General features: G+C 40.9%; 1 protein-coding gene across 2 annotated transcripts in view; it reads left to right on the top strand.

Moving 5' to 3' along the window:
• Positions 1–19,690, top strand: part of DOCK8 (dedicator of cytokinesis 8) — a 220,828-nt gene that overhangs the window by 160,598 nt on the left and 40,540 nt on the right. For both annotated transcript variants that reach the window (XM_019934742.3, XM_019934743.3), the window contains 7 exons: positions 970–1,083; positions 5,611–5,766; positions 7,585–7,724; positions 13,369–13,538; positions 16,890–17,032; positions 18,928–19,110; positions 19,441–19,573. In XM_019934742.3, coding sequence (XP_019790301.1) covers positions 970–1,083; positions 5,611–5,766; positions 7,585–7,724; positions 13,369–13,538; positions 16,890–17,032; positions 18,928–19,110; positions 19,441–19,573 — 1,039 coding nt within the window. The remainder of the gene's footprint in view (positions 1–969; positions 1,084–5,610; positions 5,767–7,584; positions 7,725–13,368; positions 13,539–16,889; positions 17,033–18,927; positions 19,111–19,440; positions 19,574–19,690) is intronic.

Below are 19,690 nucleotides of genomic sequence, written 5' to 3'. Positions count from 1 at the left end.
TTGATTTATACTTCTGAGAATAAAGGACATAAACATGAAAAAGGGAATCCCCAATTGCTCTGAAGTGCTGTGAAAATCCCTCATAAATATGAGCACTGAGAAGTAATACAAACAAAACCATGGCCTCAATTCATGCAAGAGTTGACCATGTATGACTCTGACCTCTCTTAAGCTGAGAATGCTGTCTAATTGGAGAAAAAAAAAAAAATCCTGGCTTCCCTGGTGGCGCAGTGGTTGAGAGTCCGCCTGCCGATGCAGGGGACACGGGTTCGTGCCCCGGTCCGGGAGGATCCCACATGCCGCGGAGCAGATGGGCCCGTGAGCCATGGCCTCTGAGCCTGCGCATCTGGAGCCTGTGCTCCGCAATGGGAGAGGCCACAACAGTGAGAGGCCCGCGTACCGCAAAAAAAAAAAAAGAAAAATCCTTAAGTAAAAACTGGTTCTTGTATCCTGATTAGATTTTCTGCAACAGTCCTTACAAATTGAGTCTATCTCATTGAAGATAGTGAATACATTTCAAGTTAGTTTTGCCAAAACAATAGTTACCAGAATTAAATAAGTTATAGTAGAGCAATATAAAGAAATATAAGAAATATGAGAAACCAGAATGTGGGAAAATGTTCATAGTATAATGTTGAATGAATAAATTCAGGACCCTGTTGTAGATAGAGAATGAGCTCAATTATATACAAATAAATATGCACGTAGGAAAAAAAGCCTAGAAGGAAATGTATCTAAATATTAACAGTAGATAAGGAATTACTTCATTCAACACTCATGGCATCAATTAAGTTCTAAATTATATTTGCTATAGTTTTGCAGGGTTACCTGCTTTGCTCAGTATCTTCCAGAGGGACACTGGCTAAAAACATAGGACCTGCCTCTCCCAACTTTCCCATCAGAGACCTGGGAGTTTATGACCAGGGTTTACCACCAAATGATGTGGGTGTTTGTATGTTTGTTTTTCAGGAAATTGAACAGGCGGAAAAGATCAACATCAGCCTGGCTTTCTTCTTGTATGACCTCCTCTCACTCATGGATCGTGGCTTTGTGTTTAACCTCATCAAACATTATTGCAACCAGGTGAGTGTTCCCTCAGACCCAGCCCTGTTGTTCTGGTTCCTTCCCATCTGATGTGATGCTCATTGCCGTGGCATGCTCTTTTGTTCATTGCCAAGTTAGGCAACTTGACTCTTGTACATTCTGGGTTTTGTGGTATATTCTTCAAGTCAGTTGTTTTGTGCCATGGACGTCTGTAGACACACTGGTTTGTGTGAATTCCTGAAGCATTTACCAACCCAGCACAGAAGAGCCAACAAGTTAATCTACGGGAATTGAAATGTGTTAGTGATATGAGTTGCTTTTTTCAATTTAACATTTAACAGAAATTACATGACTGTAGCATTCAGTCTTTGACCAGGTATAGAACTGAAAATATGAGGTCTCTTTTCTCCTATCAGGGTAATTAATTAAATTGTAGTTGTGAAATTCTGACATTAAAGAACCCTGGTAAAATCAAAGAGACTGAATTGGACCTGGCACGAAGCAAATACTGTCCTCTGGTGTATCTGTAGAGGATTGGTTCCAGGACCCCTCCCCAGCTCCCCCAAGGATACCAAAATTCATGGATGCTCAAGTCCCTTCTATAAAATAGCATAGTATTGGCAAATAATTTACACACATCCTCCCACATACTTTAACTCATCTCTGGATTACTTATAATATCAAGTATAATGTAAATTCTATATAACTAGTTGCCAGTACAAATTCAAGGTTTGCTTTTTGGAATTTTCTGGATTTTTTTTTTCTGAATAGTTTTCAATTCTCAGTTGGTTGTACGCATGGATACAGAGGGCCGACCGTATTTTATAATCCAGGAGCGTCTTATCAGTGCCCCAGATTTTTCAAATGGAATTCTTCTTTTGTTCTCTATCCTCCTCAAACTGTCCCAACAATAGAAATATAAGTAGCAGTTATTATTGCTGCTGCTCCTTTCCTTCCATATTCCTACTTTAGGACCACCACCACTATCCTTGCCACTAACATCACTACCCATCACCACTGTCTTCACTGCCACCAGTATCACCACCCACCACCTCCACCATCACCATCACTGTCACCACCCCTGGTTTCTTCCACCCCTGGACAAAGCACTGTGTTAAGCACTTCATAGAAATTGTATCATTTGATCCTTGCAAGGTGTCATTGTCAACATTTTGCAGATTATAAGGCTGAAATTTAGAGGAGTTATGTAACTTCTCCAGGGAAGAAAGAGCCATGGCTACCTAACTCGAGGTACAGTAGGTTAATTACTCTGCACCTTAGATAAGTCATTAAATTTCTTATCTAGGAAATTAGTGACCTTAGATAAGTCATTACATTTCTATGGGTCTCATTTCCTCATCTGTAAAATAAAAGGATCTCCTCTCCCCAGTAAAAAGACCATGACTATTCTAAAGACACTCCTAATACGGAAGATGACTTATACAAAGCGAATGCTAAGGAAACATCAGAAGTTCCAGAGCACCAACATCTTGTGCAGCCTGACCTCCTGACCCTGCATTGATCTTCTGTCCCTATCCCACCAGATTGGAGTGGTGGAGGAATGTGCCATTTCTCTTTGCCATCCCCCTCAGGTGTTTAGGATGGCAGGTCACTGGGTGAATTGCAAATATAAATTAATATGTTTTTCAAAACTTGAAGTTGAATATATGGAAAGGAGATACTGGAACACCACTATAAGCCCAGGGTTAGCCTCTGTTAAAGAAAAGATTTATGCATGACACGTGGTAATCTGTAAGGCAGACTTTATTCAGGACCATCGTGATAGGTGTAGGGACCACTGCACCACAGTTTTTCAGTAGGGGAGAGAGATTGTGTTCAACTCTGAATACAACAGGAAAAATGCCAATTTATAGCCAAGGAACAGGGTAGGAATAGTCAGTGGATGAAAAATTACTAAGAGGAAACATCAGGGGTAAAGGAAGAATTCTGGCCAAACTAACCTAATAGGATTTTGCTGAAGGCAGGCCAGGTGATCATATACCACCTGGGGGATGGTGAGGGATGAGGAATTTGGTCAGATCTCAAGAGTGATCAGATATCAAGGGTGAGGGATTCTGGCTAAACTGACTTAGCAAGATCCTTGTGAAAACTGGGCCACCGAGGCTACTCCTTTGGGTCCTGACCTTTGCAAAGGATGTTTTGGGAACTGCACTTTACTCTTTCCTAAACATTGCTAAAATTATTTTTGAAATTTCTGTCTTCATGGAAGTTTCAAGGGACCTATGAAAGATGGCCACAACGTGGTCTTCTTTCAAATGCAAATATCTTGTGCTTTCATAGAAAATATAAACAGACCAATCACAAGCACTGAAATTGAAACTGTGATTAGAAATCTTCCAACAAACAAAAGCCCAGGACCAGATGACTTCACAGGCAAATTCTATCAAACATTTAGAGAATTTAGGCCATCATCAAAAAAATCTACAAACAATAAATGCTGGAGAGGGTGTGGAGAAAGGGGAACCCTCTTGCACTGTTGGTGGGAATGTAAATTGATGCAGCCACAATGGAGAACAGTATGGAGGTTCCTTAAAAACTGAAAATAGAACTACCATACGACCCAGCGATCCCACTACTGGGCATATACCATGAGAAAACCATAATTCAAAAAGACACATGCACCGCAATGTTCATTGCAGCACTATTTACAATAGCCAGGACATGGAAGCAACCTAAGTGCCCATCGACAGATGGATGGATAAAGAAGATGTGGCACATATATACAATGGAATATTACTCAGCCATAAAAAGAAACGAAATTGAGTTATTTGTAGTGAGGTGGATGGACCTAGAGACTGTCATACAGAGTGAAGTAAGTCAGAAAGAGAAAAACAAATACTGTATGCTAACACATATATATGGAATCTAAAAAAAAAGAAAAAAAAAGGTCATGAAGAACCTAGGGGAAGGATGGGAATAAAGATGCAGACCTACTAGAGAATGGACTTGAGGACACAGGGAGGGGGAAGGGTAAGCTGGGACAAAGTGAGAGAGTGGCATGGACATATATCCACTACCAAATAGAAAACAGATAGCTAGTGGGAAGCAGCCACATAGCACAGGGAGATCAGCTCGGCGCTTTGTGTCCACCTAGAGGGGTGGGATAGGGAGGGTGGGAGGGAGATACAAGAAGGAGGAAATATGGGGATGTATGTATATGTATAGCTGATTCACTTTGTTATACAGCAGAAACTAACACACCATGGTAAAGCAATTATACTCCAATAAAGATGTTAAAAAAAAAAGAATAATTTAAATAAAAGATCTAAAACAGGCTTATTCAAATGTAAAAAAAAAAAAATCTTATGCTTTCAAATTCTATTAGCTGGCTTGACCCAACAACTTTATGAGTGGACATTAAGTGATGGGCATAAGACCGAGTTGTAATCAGTTCAATTTGCTGGTGTTCCCATTGGTCCAAAATCAGCCAGTAATGCACGTTGACAAGAGTACGGGTTCTGGTAAATGTTTTTACACAGAAGTCATATATTCTGTTTTTTTCTATACTACATAATGGTATTCATTTGTTTCCAGTAACCGTCTAACTGCAGATTCTATAGGCAAAATGCCATAACACAATGGCTTTTCCTAAAATGACTGAAAATATGTACTCATTTAAATTGTATAGTTTATAAAACTGCTCTTAAAGTGCATGAAGAGGAAGCATGGCCATGTGTAAGGATGAGATGCTTGGTTTCCTGTGCTGCAGCAGCGGAGTATTTATAATGATATATTAAGAGGTAGAAGGTCCATCAAGACCCTCCTTTCCTTGCTTTGCCTTAAGGGAAGCTGCCTCTGAGTCAGCCCATAGAGTCTCGGTCCTTCAATTGTCAGCCTACCTGAGGGAAGCAAGAGATCTCTTCCAGACTGTCGCCTTTGCCAGCTTTTCATTGCTTATTTCAGGGTTGGTTTGTTTAAGGGAAGATTTTTCCTGGAAACTCTTCCAGCTTTCTCTTTCTTTCTCCTCCGCTTCCTCCTCTCCCACTCTGGGGCAAACTCCTTGGCTGTTATGCAGGGACTACATACTTAGATTCTAAGTAATTTGATGCCTTCATCTAGGGAACTGGTTTGAGAACTTCCCAGGGGGACCTTTAATTAGAAACCACAAAAGAACACTTGTGGCGTTGAAGTCATCCAGTCCTATTCCATTAGTTTTGTGTGACCCCATGTAGGGTCAACTCCTTTCATTTAGTTTCTCAGACACAGTGGGATTTTTGTGAAATTATATTGTGTTACACTGAAGACATACCTCCAGATTATTTTTAACACAGGCTTGCCATGGTCTTAGAGATTTGACAAGGGTGGGAGTCGCAGTAAGCATCCTCATTTCAGACAGCTGTTAGACTAGAATCATTAAAGGGAACAGTAATGGATGAAAATTTACTGGGCCTCCTGGTAATGCAGAGTTTGACATCTGTTGCCCTGTCCCATTCGTTTTTATTCGATTGATTGCCTTAATCTGGGGAGAAAGGATATTTTTGTGTCTGTCAACCTCAACTCCATTCACCTTAAACACCTCTTTTTTCTCCTCATTTTTCTTCCCAGCTGTCAGCCAAGCTCAACAACCTTCCAATGCTCATTTCCATGAGGCTAGAGTTCCTGAGAATTCTCTGCAGCCACGAACATTACCTCAATCTGAACCTCTTCTTTATGAATACTGATACTGCTCCAGCGTCTCCCTGTCCCTCCATATCTTCCCAGGTAATCGGCTATCTGGAAAAATTGTTTAAGCTATTTCATTGAAATAGCTTAGTTTAGTCATTTATTCCTGTAAAGATTGGTCTTCTTAATTAGAAGAAAAATTGAGCTATTCAAGCCAGATCAGTTGCTCCAGATGCACACAAGTATGCCCGTAGTTGTGCCATCTGACTAGTCATTTACAAGCTACGTGATTGTTTTCTTCCTAGGTCCAAGGATCCCTGCTGAGGTCAAATAGAGCAAAAGGAATCCATGTGCACTACGAAAAATGTGTAATTCATAGAAAAGTCACAGATCTTCCTTTTGTCTGAAAGTCATCTTTCCACTCTAGCTTGACAGTCTCCTTTGCTCACTTCCCTTTTCCTAAACCTCAACACCATAAAATTTAAGAAATGACAGCTTCCTTTATATTGATTCCCAAATGATCTAGTAGTGGTTTTTAACATGGATATTATATCTTTGAACGATCCTAGAACTTTCTGCTGTTTCTGCTTTAGAATGGAATTCAGCATGAGATGATTCCTCCTTGAATCATATTCCAGATAATTTAGCTCTTGAAACACTGAAAAGATGTCATTGTAAACTAATCAATGTTCTGTTTTATAGAGAGTGTATTTCCAACAAGTCTTTTTCTTCATCAGCCCAGAAGAGTAACAGTTGTATTAAAATTTAGAGAGGAGGCTTTGACTGACATGGCCAATCTTTTTTTGTAGAACAATATTTTGCAGGTTAAGTTTGGTGGGCCCCAGATTCTACAGGATGTTAAGAGGTATTATGCAAATACAGAATTCCAAAGACAAATCCATTTTGAAAACCCTGTGTTAACAGGTTTCTTTGCAGTAGGACATCCAAGTGTCTCTAACTTGTTCATATAAATTATAAATGCCTGTGGGGTAGGAGAGGAAATGGGAGGCTGTGTATGATAAGCAGTGATTCCCAATATGACTGGACTCTGGAAATCTTTTTTTTCCTCCATCGATGATTCGGGGGACTAGTGTCCTCTAGAAAAACTTTAAAGAACTGCTGTTTAATAGTCACATTCCATTTATAGGGAACAAATCAGTAGCTCAGAGCAGCAGGCAAGATTTCTTCTTCTTAGCTTTTCTTTCTGATGCATATTCCTTGAATACTAGCCTAAAGGAGAAGGCTTGTCTTAATAATTTTTTAAAACTCTTAGCTATTCATGCCAAATGACATGATCCAGATGTGCACTGCATGACCATCTTCCTGTGAACTGGGAAAGAGCTCACTGACAAGCAGCTGTTCCAGACGTGCCAGCTCTGCCCTGGGTCCTCTCCCACATTCCCCTTCTGACTGCCCCAGCCTCACCAAACCGGAAAGGCTTTCCAGAGACATTTTGGATTCTCCTAGTGACATATAAAGTATGACCCCAAGATAAGAACACAGGAATTGCCCAGGACTGGTCAATCTGACCCTTCCCTGCCTGACGCTGCTTCTGGTTTCCAGGCCAGCAAAATTCAGAGAATGTATGTAAGCCATCTTCAGAAGTGTAACAGGAGCCTTAAATAAAGGGGGCAGTTGGTTACAGAGGAATCACCTGCTCACAGCCATAGCATTGGATAGAGTCCCCATTTCCCTGTCCAGATGTGATCCTAGGATTTCAATCCTCTTTGCTGGGAACGCAGAGTGAACGCTCTAAGTCTCAGTTTCTTCATCTGTCACATGGGGACACAAGTGGTACCTGCTTCGCTGCATCGTGCCTACAGAGCCTGGCCATAGCATGTGCTCAATAAACACTAGCCATCATGATTTTAATTCCAGTTCTTGTCACTCATAGAACTGCTCCTTGCATTTCTGTAGAACTCCAGCTCCTGCTCCAGTTTCCAGGACCAGAAGATTGCCAGCATGTTTGATCTGACACCAGAGTACCGCCAGCAGCACTTCCTCGCTGGGCTTCTCTTTACCGAGCTGGCCGCTGCCCTGGATGCCGAAGGGGAAGGGTATGTTTCAGACATTTATAATGGAACACAAAGGAAAAAAAAAAGCTGCTCCTTACTAAAGTTTGCAGTTCAGCCTCTCTTGCTTGGCGAAAATCTCCGCCATTCACCAGTTCCAAAGAGTAGAAGCAGACACGTTTAGAGAAAATGCTGCTATAGGAATGTGGAAAGACACGGGGTAGGGAGAGAAACCATAAAATAGCTCTTTTCAACCTCCTGTTCTTTGAGAGGAAGTTTCCAATTCTACTAGTTTTCCCAGGGATGCTGATTCGTGAGCCCCTTAGAAGCAGGAGCACTGTTTTTAGTGCGTGCCTTGGGTGATGTGTGCGCACAGAGGCAGCAGCCAGGTGCCGTTTGGATCAGTGCTAACAAAGGAAGTGGCCACTGATGAGAAGGTAGTTGCCCCGTGTCCAGATTAGGTTTCTTGCAAAAAGACCTTCCCAGTCTAAGAGAGATGCCACAGGTCCAGGGCTTACACGTTCTTTCACTGCTTATACACCTGATCACCTGTAGGCACGTGGCAATATCTGGACTTGAAGTCAATGAACTGGGACTTCTGTTCTTTCCTTCTTTTTCTCTGCTCCATAAGCCCAAAGGATCAGACCTGACTGTACAGAAGCAGACAATGCCTTCCACGATACTACACGTTCCATTCAGCAATTACTGAATGCCTACCGTGGGGCAGACATAGTTGAGTGTTGGAATATATCAGAGATATTTCAATGCACAAAACAGACAAAATCCCTTGCCCCCAGAGAGCTCACCATTCAGGGGCTCAAATCCAAGGAGCCTTAGGATTGGAAAATAATTTACGTTCAGCCCTTTTGGTGTTCACATGAGGCCCACAGAACTGAAGGAACTTGCCAAGAGTTACATAGCACAGCCAAGTCTAGAGCCATGGTCTTGAGAGTCCCTCCTCAGGGCCCACCCTCCTATACCACATCACCTCCCTGCCTGGGAACCTACTCCTCCAATGCCTACGTTCTTCCTTCCTCTGCTAATAGAGGACACTGGAATAGAGCACGCTGACTAACGGCAGCATGGCTGTATGTTATAGATTCTTGTCTGATTGGAAACTCTCAGGTTCTCTCGGAGTGCTTATAATTTTGTGGCAAAAACAGGACATCCTTGTATGAAACAATTGCAGGAGCGCAAGATTGTGTAACTTCAATAACAAATGTGTCCTAAGTGCTTTGCCCATCCTGATATTGCCTAAGTGAATGTAGGTCTCTGTCGCCCAGCAGGTCGTTGTGGGAAGTCTGATGTTCTTAGCTCAGAATTCTGCCTCCTTCCAGAAATTCAGGTGTCAAGTGTATCCTTAGAGAGCTTCATTTTCCAAGGCTTCAATTTCATCGTCTTCTCTCAACCCTAACTAAACTCCTCTCAGTTTTCTCAATAGAACTTTCTACTCTGTAGCTAACATAAATTTCCACAGCAACACAAAGTGCCCTGACAAATATGCTGAAAGGCGCTGAGAAGGAGGCTTATGCACAAAGAAAACTGCCTTCATACACACACACACACACACACACACACACACACACACACACACACACGCTTTGTCTTAATTGTCCTTTAATAGCATGGATTCACGTGATTTCTAAAAGTGCTCTTTAGTATTTACATAAACGGTACTTTCTATTTTCCATTTCTCTTCTAGTGAAATGTCTAAGGAAACAGCCTTTACATCTGTTTTGATTCCTCCTAAAATTGTTGCTGTTATTTTAAATACTAGCAACAGAGTAGAGTATGTTCAGAAGCCATGATGTGATTATGTTCAATCAGGTAGGTACATTCTTCACACGTGTACACACACACAAATACACACAAGGTACCTTTTCTACCCCCCACCCAGAGGAAACTAATTAAGAGTGCCACTCCTTTGGCGACACAGTAATCCCTGATCGCGGTGTTGTCAGTTACTCTCCTGGAGAGTCATTAAAAATACCATCACGGACTTTACCATGTGGGTGAAAATCTCAGAAACATCTTATCCTTTGACAATATTTCCTTTTGATCAGTACTTCCTTTTGCTGCCAATGTAATTAGTAGACTCACCAACACCTGCCCATATGAGGCGCAAGGCCAGTGGGACACATCTCAGTACCTGAACTCCTGAAAAGGAGCCACAGGTCTAGTTTCTAATGGATCTCTCTGGAGCCCCCCTTACCTGGGGGTAGCCACAAACATCCACATATCATTAAATCCGTAGTGGTTTTCCAGAATGTGGAAATTATCTAGCATCTTTGTGTTACGCTATCAAATGTTTAAAGAATTAATTCCAATCCTTCACACACTCTTCCAAAAAAATAGAAGAGGAGAGAACACCAGCTCATCAGTCCCAGCTCATCCTATAAAAGCAGCATTACCCTGATGGCAAAAGCAGACAAAGACATCAGGAGAGAACCGCAGACAAATATGAATATTGATATAAATATCCTCAAAAAATACTGGCAGACCGCACCCAACAACATATAAAAAGGATTGTACACCATGGCTAGGTAGGATTTATCCCAGGAATGCAAGATTGGTTTAGCATCTGAAAATCAATTGATGCAATACATTATATGAGGAGAATAAAGGATAAAACCCACTCAGTCATCTCAATAGGTGAATAAATACTGAGTGAAGTAAGTCAGACAGAGAAAGAGAAATATCGTATGATATCGCTTATATGCAAAATCTAAAAAGAAATGATACAAATGAACTTATTTACAAAACAGAAACAGACTCCCAGACTTAGAGAACCAACTTGTGGTTACTAGGGGGGAAGGGTTGGGGGAAGGGATAGCTGGGGAGTTTGGGATTGACATGTACACACTGCTATATTTAAAATGGATAACCAACAAGGACCTACTATATAGCACAGGGAACTCTGCTCAATATTATGTAACAACCTAAATGGGAAAAGAAGTTGAAAAAGAATAGACATACATGTATAAGTATAACTGAATCACTTTGCTGTACACCTGAAACTATCACAACATTGTTAATCAACTATACTCCAATATAAAATTAAAAGTTTGAAAAAAAGCATTTGACAAAATCCGTTAACTCTTCCTGAAAAAAGACACTTCACACACCCTTTAGGAATATATGAGAATTTCCCCAACCTGATAAAGGCATCTGTGAAAAACCCACAGCTAACATCATACTTATTGGTGAAAAACTGAATACTTTCTTTCTAAGGTCAGGAGCAAGACAATGTCTACTCTTGCTTCTTCTATTCAACATTGTACTGGAAGTTCTACTCAGAGAAGTTAGACAAAAAAATGAAATAAAAGGCATCCATATCAGAAAGGAAGAAGTAAAGCTATCTCTATTCACAGATGACATGATTTGTTTATAGAAAATCCTAAAGAACCCACTAAAAGAACTATTAAATGTAATAAGCGACTCACGGACTTAGAGAATGAACTTATGGTTACCGGGGGGAAGGGTGGGAGGGAGGGATAGACTGGGAGTTTGGGATTGACATGTACATACTGCTATATTTAAAATAACCACCAAGGACCTACTGTTAAAAAAAAAAAAGGGTAATAAGTGAGTTCAGCAGGGTTGCAGGGTATAAGATCAATATACAAAAACTAACTGTATTTCTATACTCCTGAAATGAACAATATGAAATTAAAAGAAAAATTCCACTTAAAGTAGCATCAAAAGAGTAAAATTCTTAGGAATAAATTTAACAAAAGAAGTACAAGACTTGTACAATGAAAACTACAAAACACTTTAGAAAGAAATAGATCTAAATAAATCAAGAGGCATGACGTATTCATGGATCAGAAAATTTAATATTGTTAAGATGGCAATACTCCCTAAATTGATCTACAAATTCAGTGTAATTCCTCTCAACATTCCAGCTGGCCCTTACAGAAATTGACAGGCTGATACTAAAATTCATGTGGAAATTCGAGGGACTCCAATATAGCCAAAACAATCTTGCAAAAGAAGAACAAAATTGGAGGACTCACATGTCCCAATTTCAAAACTTCTACAAAGCAAAAGTAGTCAAGACTGTGTGGTTCTGACATAAAGATAGATCTGTGTAAATTAACGAAATTGAATTGAGTCTATAAATGAATCCTTATATTTATAGTCAACTGATTTTTCAACAAGAGTGCGAAAAAAATCAATGGCAAAAAAATAGTGTTTTCAACAAATGGTGCTGGGAAAACTGGATATCCACATCCAAAAGAATGAAGTTGGACCCCTATCTCACACCATATACAAAAGTTAACTCAAAATGGATGAAAGACCTAATTGTAAGTGTTAAAACTATAAAACTCTTAGATGAAATCTTAAGGGTAATCTTCATGAAATTTGATTAGGCAGTAGTTTCTTAGATCTGACATAAAAAATACACCCAGCAAAAGAGATAAGTTAGACTTCATTAAAATGGAAACGTCTATGCTTTATAGGACATCATTAAGAAAGTGAAAAGACACCAAACAGAATGGGAGAAAATATTTGCAAATCATAGATCTAATAAGGGATTTGTATCTAAAATATATTTTTAAAATCTTACAACTCAATAATAAAAGAACAAATAACTCAGTTTTTTAAAGGGCAAAGGATCAGAATAGACATTTCTCCAACGAAGCTGTGACCAAGAAGTACGTGAAAAGGTTTTCAACGTAATTAGCCATCAGGGAAATGTATATCAAAACTAGTTAAATACCCCTTCTGTCTTAGTTCCTTTCGGCTGCTATAACAAAAATATCATAGAATATTTTTAGAATAGGTGGCTTATAAACCACAGAAATTTATTTCTCACAGTTCTGGAGGCTGGGAAGTTCAAGATCAAGAGCTGGCAGATTCAGTGTCTTGTGAGGACCCACGCCCTAGTTCACAGATGGCCATCTTCTTGCTGTGTCACCCCCATGGCAGAAGGGGGCAAGGGAGCTCTCTGGGGTCTCTTTTATAAAGGCACTAATCTCATTCATGAGGGCTCTGCTGTCATGACCTAAAGCCCTCCCAAAGGCCCCACCTCCAAACACCATCACATTAGGGCTTAGGTTTCAACATATGAATTTGGGAGGCAGGTCACAAACATTCAGTTCCTAGCACCTTCATACCCACTAGGATGGCTGTAATACAAAAGATAGATAATAACAAGTGTTGACAAAGAGAAAATAGAACCTTCCTATACTGCTAGTGGGAATGTAAAGTGATGTAGCCACTGTTGAGAACAGTTTGGTGGTTCCTCTAAAGGTTAAATATAGAGTTACCAGATGATCCAGTAATTCCACCCTCAGGTAGATACCCAAGAGAAATAAAAAACCTATAACCACACAAAAACTTACACACAAATATTCATAGCAGCATTCATAATTCATAATAGCCCAAAAATAGAAACAACCCAAATGTCCATCAGTTGATGAATGCATAAATAAAATGTGATCTGACTATGCAATGGAATATTATTCAACAATAAAAAGGAATGAAGTACTGGTTCTACAACATGGTGAACTTTAAACATCATGCTAACAGCAGAGCCAGGACTAGAACACAGGCAGTTTGTCTCTGGATTCTGTAGGCCTCTACCCTGCTTTGCTTGGTTTTCACGTCGTCACCCCATTGTTTAGGAGCATTCTGGTCAACCTCGCTTCACTCTAACCTTTGGCTTTTTGTGTGGTGCCAATAGGATCAGCAAAGTGCAAAGGAAAGCTGTCAGTGCCATCCACAGCCTGCTCAGTTCTCACGACCTGGACCCGCGTTGTGTCAAACCGGAGGTGAAGGTCAAAGTTGCTGCCCTCTACCTGCCTTTGGTTGGTATCATTTTGGATGCTTTGCCTCAGCTCTGTGACTTTACAGGTAACAATGCCTTCTGTTTCCTTCTTTTGATTGTTGGGAGCGCTTGCCAAATGCCCCACTGAAATGAGGTTTCTGTTACTAGCTCCAGTGTTGACATGCTTGTGTGAGCAATTCCCAACACCGACTTTTTTAACATAGGCCCCAACGAGTGTATTTTTTTTTAAGGCACATAGACCTGTATATGTTTTTCATTTAGAAATTGTTTGTTTATTCATTCACTCGTTGGTCTGCTGGTATATGATGAACATTATAGACCATACACCACAAAGGATAAGATAATAACAGAATTATTTCTTTTGGAGATCCGTGCTCTAATGCCTTGAAATAAAGTTGTTCCTTTTTTCTTTTTTTTCTTTTATGAGCTTTGAAGGAAAGAAGCAGACTCAAATGAGTCTAAACACTTGTACCATGCAAAAAAAAAAAAAAGGCATTGTGTCTGACACGCTTAGGAGATTCTGCCGCGGCAGAGGAATTTTGCCCTTGGCACTAAGAGGCTCATTCTAAGGTTGAAAGTCAGTATCTCCCACTTGGCCACAAGAGGAAAGGATAGATTGTCTGAAAGGCCTTTGTGTACCTCCTGGGTTTATTTGCATGTTACTGTGTGGATTAGGGAATGTAGACAAACAAAACGACCCTCTCCCAAAAAAGAGCATCTTACCTGAGACCTTAGAAAGACAAGCCCATCTGCCTACCCTCCCCACAACACACACTCACACACACACAATTCTGGCCACTTCAGAGTGGTTCTTGCTTTTTCCTCAGCAAAGGGAAGTTCTTAAACATTACCTTGCTTGTTCTCTCAACCGAGGAAGGATCCCAAGGAACGCTTATTGAGCCCAGTATCCTTGGAAGCAATGATGCTCGGAATCTTAGAACCATCCGTGTTTTCTTGCTTCCTGCAAATGCAAAGTGTCCTATGTGACTAAATTATTTCTAAAATCCTTGTGGTGACAATTCTTTAGCTCATAGAATGAGGAAAAAAATGGGCAGGGAAATTACAGAAGCAAGGTTGGCACAAGAGATGAGCCGGCTGCAGGGTGAGGTGCGTGGAGCTTCCTGTAGCAGTGCCTGACTGGAGGGCAAACGGAGAGCAGAGTTGTTTTCAAGATTTAAAGATGCGATTCAGAGCATGGCAGGTGACTTGCAGACCATTTCTAGGATTTTGCCTGGACCTTTCAAGAAAGCTTCACTTGAAGACCTGTGATTTGTTTGTTCCCAAAGCAGGGAATCACATTAGCATGCATTATCCTAAGCTTCCTTGTTGATTAGAATTTTCCAAATCAGTGACTTGGGATCAAAACTTTTCAGCACTTGGTCTTTGAGCCTTTTAAGTCTCAATGGTTTCTTTACGTGTGCACTGAACTTTATAGTCATGATGTAGCTGACAAGTGGGAAAACAGTATAAGTATTCTATTATTAGAGGTAATATAGTGCATCTGTTACATATGAAATCTTTCGATTGATACTAATAAGAATACAGTATATTTTTTTAAAAAGATACAACTGAATTCAAATTCCAGCCTATTTATTACTATATATGACCTTTGGAAAGTTCCTCAGCCTTTTAATGCCTTCCCTTCCGTTCCTCGGTTGTAAACATGTGATAACAATGCCTATATCTTAGGGTTGTGATAAAGATGAAATGAGAGAACTTCTATAAAAGCATTTTGGCAGCAAATGTTTCTATCCTCTCCTCTCCTTGTCTTGTAACCATGACCCTGTGCACATTTAGGGGAAATGAGAACGTATGCTCACATTAATCCTGATAAAGTTATCAGGTCTTGAATAATTGCCACATCTCTTCATTTCACCATGTGTTTAAAAACTCAACTGACTTAAAAACAACAGTGAATTATTATTTTTAAAAATTGAGTTCTGTTTTTTAAGTTTGGCAGGTGAAAATACTGTTGACACTAGTTTTTATGAAAAATTGAAAGTCAAAATACTATCATGTTGACAGGTCTAATAAAATTACAGGTTTTTAATGGATCAGTCATACGTGTTTTAACACACTTTTCTCAGAACTGCTTAAACAAATATAATACTTTCTGTGTGTATGATTCATAATGGTCTTAAAACGAGCCTTTTAAATGGTGGGTCCTTATTTTGTTTGCATACATCTAGACCTATGTATAAATATAGATACATCTATATTACATGGATACAATAAATTAACATTTATTTCAAACATTCAAATTTTAATAAATTATTGCTGAATTTGTGATAATAGCTTGTTATTCTATAAGGTACTGTTTAATTCTGTGATTATAGGTTCCTTTCTATTTGGTCATTATTTGAAATATACGAATGAAGTAAAAATATCATATTATAGAAAAGTGTTATGAAAGCTTTGAAATTTTTTTTCAGTTTGAAAAATTAACTTCTAGCCTAATCTTGTGCTGGACATGTTCTCTCTTTTATTAGACTGCCTACTTTTTCCTATAGATGCTAAACAGGAATAAACAGGTGATAAATAGATGCTATTTTCCTGTAGCAGATAAATAATGCTAAATTTCAGGTTTAAAATGACTGTGCTGACCTTAGTAACTAAGTGTCAGTCACACATGGGGCAGTGGGTAGGGAACATAGGGTAATACCATCTTTGGCTTGATGGCAAGAAAGATTTTTTTAAGACTTTATTTTTTAGAGCAGTTTTGGGTTTATAGCAAAATTGAGAGGAAGGTCCAGAGGTTTCCCATACACCCCCTGCCTGCACACATGCACAGCCTCCCCATTACCAGCATCCCCCGCCAGAGGGGTGCATTTGTTACAATAGATAAACCTACATTGAGACATCGTAATCACCCCAAATTCATAATTTACATTAGCTTTCACTCGGTGTTGTACATTCTGAGGGTTTGGACAAATGTATAATGATATGTATCCAGCATTGTAGTATCATACAAATTAGTTTCTCTGCCCTAAAATTCTTCTGTGCTCTGCCTATTCATCCCTCCCTTCCCCCAACCCCTGGCAACCACTGAACTTCTTACTGTCTCTATAGTCTTGCCTTTTCCAGTATGTCGTGTAGTTGGAATCACACAGTATGTAGCCTTTTCAGATGGGCTTCTTTCACTTATTAATATGCGTTTAAGTTTCCTCCTCGCCTTTTCATGGCTTAACAGCTCGTTTCTTTCTAGCACATTGTCCGGATGTGCCACAGTTTATTCACCCATTTACCTACTGGAGGACATCTTGGTTGCTTCCAAGTTGTGGCAATTACGAATAAAGCTGCTATAAGCAGCCATGTGCAGATTTTTGTGTGGACATAAGTGTTCAAGTCCTTTGGGTAAATACCGAGGAACATGATTGCTGGATCATATGGTAAGACCAATAGTATTTTAATTGCAGCTGCAGATGCCCGCAGTGGAAAAAATCGTACCAATGGCTCAGATGAAGAGCAAGAAGGGACCAGTGCAATTAACCAGAATGTGGCACTAGCCATAGCTGGGAATTTTACTTTGAAGACAAGTGGAACAATGCTGTCTTCCCTGGTATGTTGGTGCACAATTTCTCCCGTTTATTTTTCATTTTGTGTCTTTTCCCATCCTTTAATGGGCTTGTTCCTAAATTCACCCACCAGAACCCAGCATAGAGCAGGCAGTGAGATTTCTGCCTCATTGCTTGACGCCAGGAGGAATCATTGTGAGGCTAGCAGTTGGAAAGGGAAATGGCACAGGTGAGGCAGCACACAGTCAGGCAGCGTCCTGGCAACAGCAAGAGACTCACAGATCAAATTCAGGCAGTTTCAGTGGTGCCAAGTTCAAGGCTCAGAAAACCAAGAAAGGTGAACTTGGAAAACCTGAGATATTGCAAAGGAGATCAAACCTAGGCTCCCTCAGGTGGGAGGCTGGCACTGTGTTTATTCTATGCGTATATTATTCATTCTGTGTCTGCCTTAAAAAAAAAGACTGAAGGAGGCCGGTCACTTGGTAGGGTGTGTCTTAAGCTTCTTCAGCTTTTCTAGGTCCCCAGAGAGCCTAAGCAGAGTTGTTTGGCTCTGTTCTTTTGCACAGACGCTATGGGCTTGAAGAGGGGCTCGTGCAGGAATACAACCTCTGATTCACTTGAGGTGGGATCTACCTCTGTTCCTTGCTGAGCTCTGACAATCCTTTTGTCAAGACAGTGCTGCATCCTCCAGCTTAATTTAACTTTGCATTTCAGTGTAGCGTTCATATCTGCAGAGAACTCAGCTCAGTTCTTTCCCGGGAAGGCAGCCTCTCAACCTAATTCTGCTTTGCTGGGTGACTTTCTTCTCTTCCCTCCAGCACTCCCCCATTCCCCACACACCCCCATGAGAGTTGAAGGACAGGAGGTGAAAAAAGAGAAAAGAAACACTGGAGAGTTGACATCAGTCATCCTACAGTTGAATAAATATGGTGTGCTTTATGACCTCCTCCACCTTCCTACCTTCTTACCAAAGTTAGCTGCCTGAGGTGGTGTGTGCCTTTTACATTGTTGTCTCCAACAGAGAAACTCAAAAGCCCAAGAACCTTCACCTCTTAGAAGTTATTTCCTATGAAGTTAGAATATTGTGTGTATACTCAATACATCTAAAGATTTCACTTCTTGTGGCCAGACTCAGAAAAACTAAAGTAATTTCGTAAGCCCTATCATTCCCATCCAGACCTACCATTCCCCTCACATACGAACTAATACCTCACTGCAGCTTCACCACTACATTCCGTTGGATGTTAGCTATGCCACGTGAATCACATATTATCCTTTGTGTTGATTGGATGAGTGACAGAAAGTGTGCTCAGCACTCTGAAATGAACACTGCAGCCAAAGTATGAAAGCAAACAGCCTGAGCCCCTACACCTCCCCCCCCCGCAGGAGAGCATAAATTGTGGTTAAAGTCCCATTACAGAGGCCTCCGCTGAATTATGCACTTGATTAATCTGCTGAGCAGTTCACGACCCTTATACTTTGGACTCTGACAAAGAAGCTAAATCTGGAACAGTTAGGGTATTTCGGGAAACCAGCCAGGGTAGTTCTCTGCTATAAGTCCAACCCTGCAGTCGCCAGCTTGAAGGAGAAATATAATACTTGAAGATCTCACAGCTGGGAAGGCCCTGTGTTATCACTGAGATTGGGTTGGGGGAGGGCATGGTCAAGGTCCAGGGCAGACCACCAGACCACACTGCTCCTGAAACAGAGGGTGCCCTGGCTGAAAGCCTGGTTAGAATACTGCCCCGGGCCAGCCCCTTTGCAGAGTCGCCCAGCTCAAAAGAACATGGCCTCCCCGGCTGGAGGAGGGCAGAGCTCCCGGAAACATCCCCGTCAAGGAAAAGTACCATTACTGCGTCTTAGGAAATAGCATCCCTTTCAATGTGTCAGCTGCTCGGCCTCTTGCCCTACTTCGATCTCCCAATCTGCCTGCTTTCAGCCCTACAAGCAGTACAACATGCTGAATGCCGACACGACCCGAAACCTCATGATTTGCTTCCTCTGGATCATGAAAAATGCCGATCAGAGCCTCCTTAGGAAGTGGATTGCTGACCTGCCATCAATGCAACTAAACAGGATTTTAGATCTCCTTTTCATCTGTGTCTCATGTTTTGAATACAAGGTATTGCTCAAGTTCTATCTTGTCTTGTCACTGTTCCCCTCTGTTTGGGCAGTGGGGGCCTCCTTAACTTTGTCTTATTTCTGTATTAAAGTCCATAGCCTATTTGTATATCCATAACCTATCTAGCTATGATAATTCCACCGGCAAAGAATCTCTTCCTTCTGCAGAGAGAACCTCATTCCCGTTAACAGGATTTCAGCCTTCAGGGCGTGTCTGTGTAGCACATGTCCAAACTGGCTGATGTCACCATGAAGTGTTCTGTCTTTAGGATTCTCCCCTTGAACAGAGATCTAACCAAACTTAATGTCCTTCTGCTTCTGTCCGATCCAGGGAAAACAGAGTTCTGACAAAGTCAGTACCCAAGTTCTGCAGAAGTCGAGGGATGTCAAGGCCAGGCTGGAAGAGGCTTTGCTCCGTGGGGAAGGGGCCAGAGGGGAGATGATGCGGCGCTGCCGGGCTCCAGGTGTGTTGGATCGGCCCTTCCCTGCTGTCAGCAGAGCTTTGTACCCTTTGTGGGAAGGAGTGTCCTCCCCACATGATGAGTGGACACCATCACTTTCTTAAGATGTTATGGTAATAG

This window comes from Tursiops truncatus, chromosome 6 (genome assembly GCF_011762595.2).
Source record: "Tursiops truncatus isolate mTurTru1 chromosome 6, mTurTru1.mat.Y, whole genome shotgun sequence".
Classification (NCBI taxonomy): Eukaryota; Metazoa; Chordata; class Mammalia; order Artiodactyla; family Delphinidae; genus Tursiops; species Tursiops truncatus.
The sequence above is the reverse complement of the archived record's forward strand: the minus strand, read 5'-3'. Positions and strand labels throughout refer to the sequence as shown.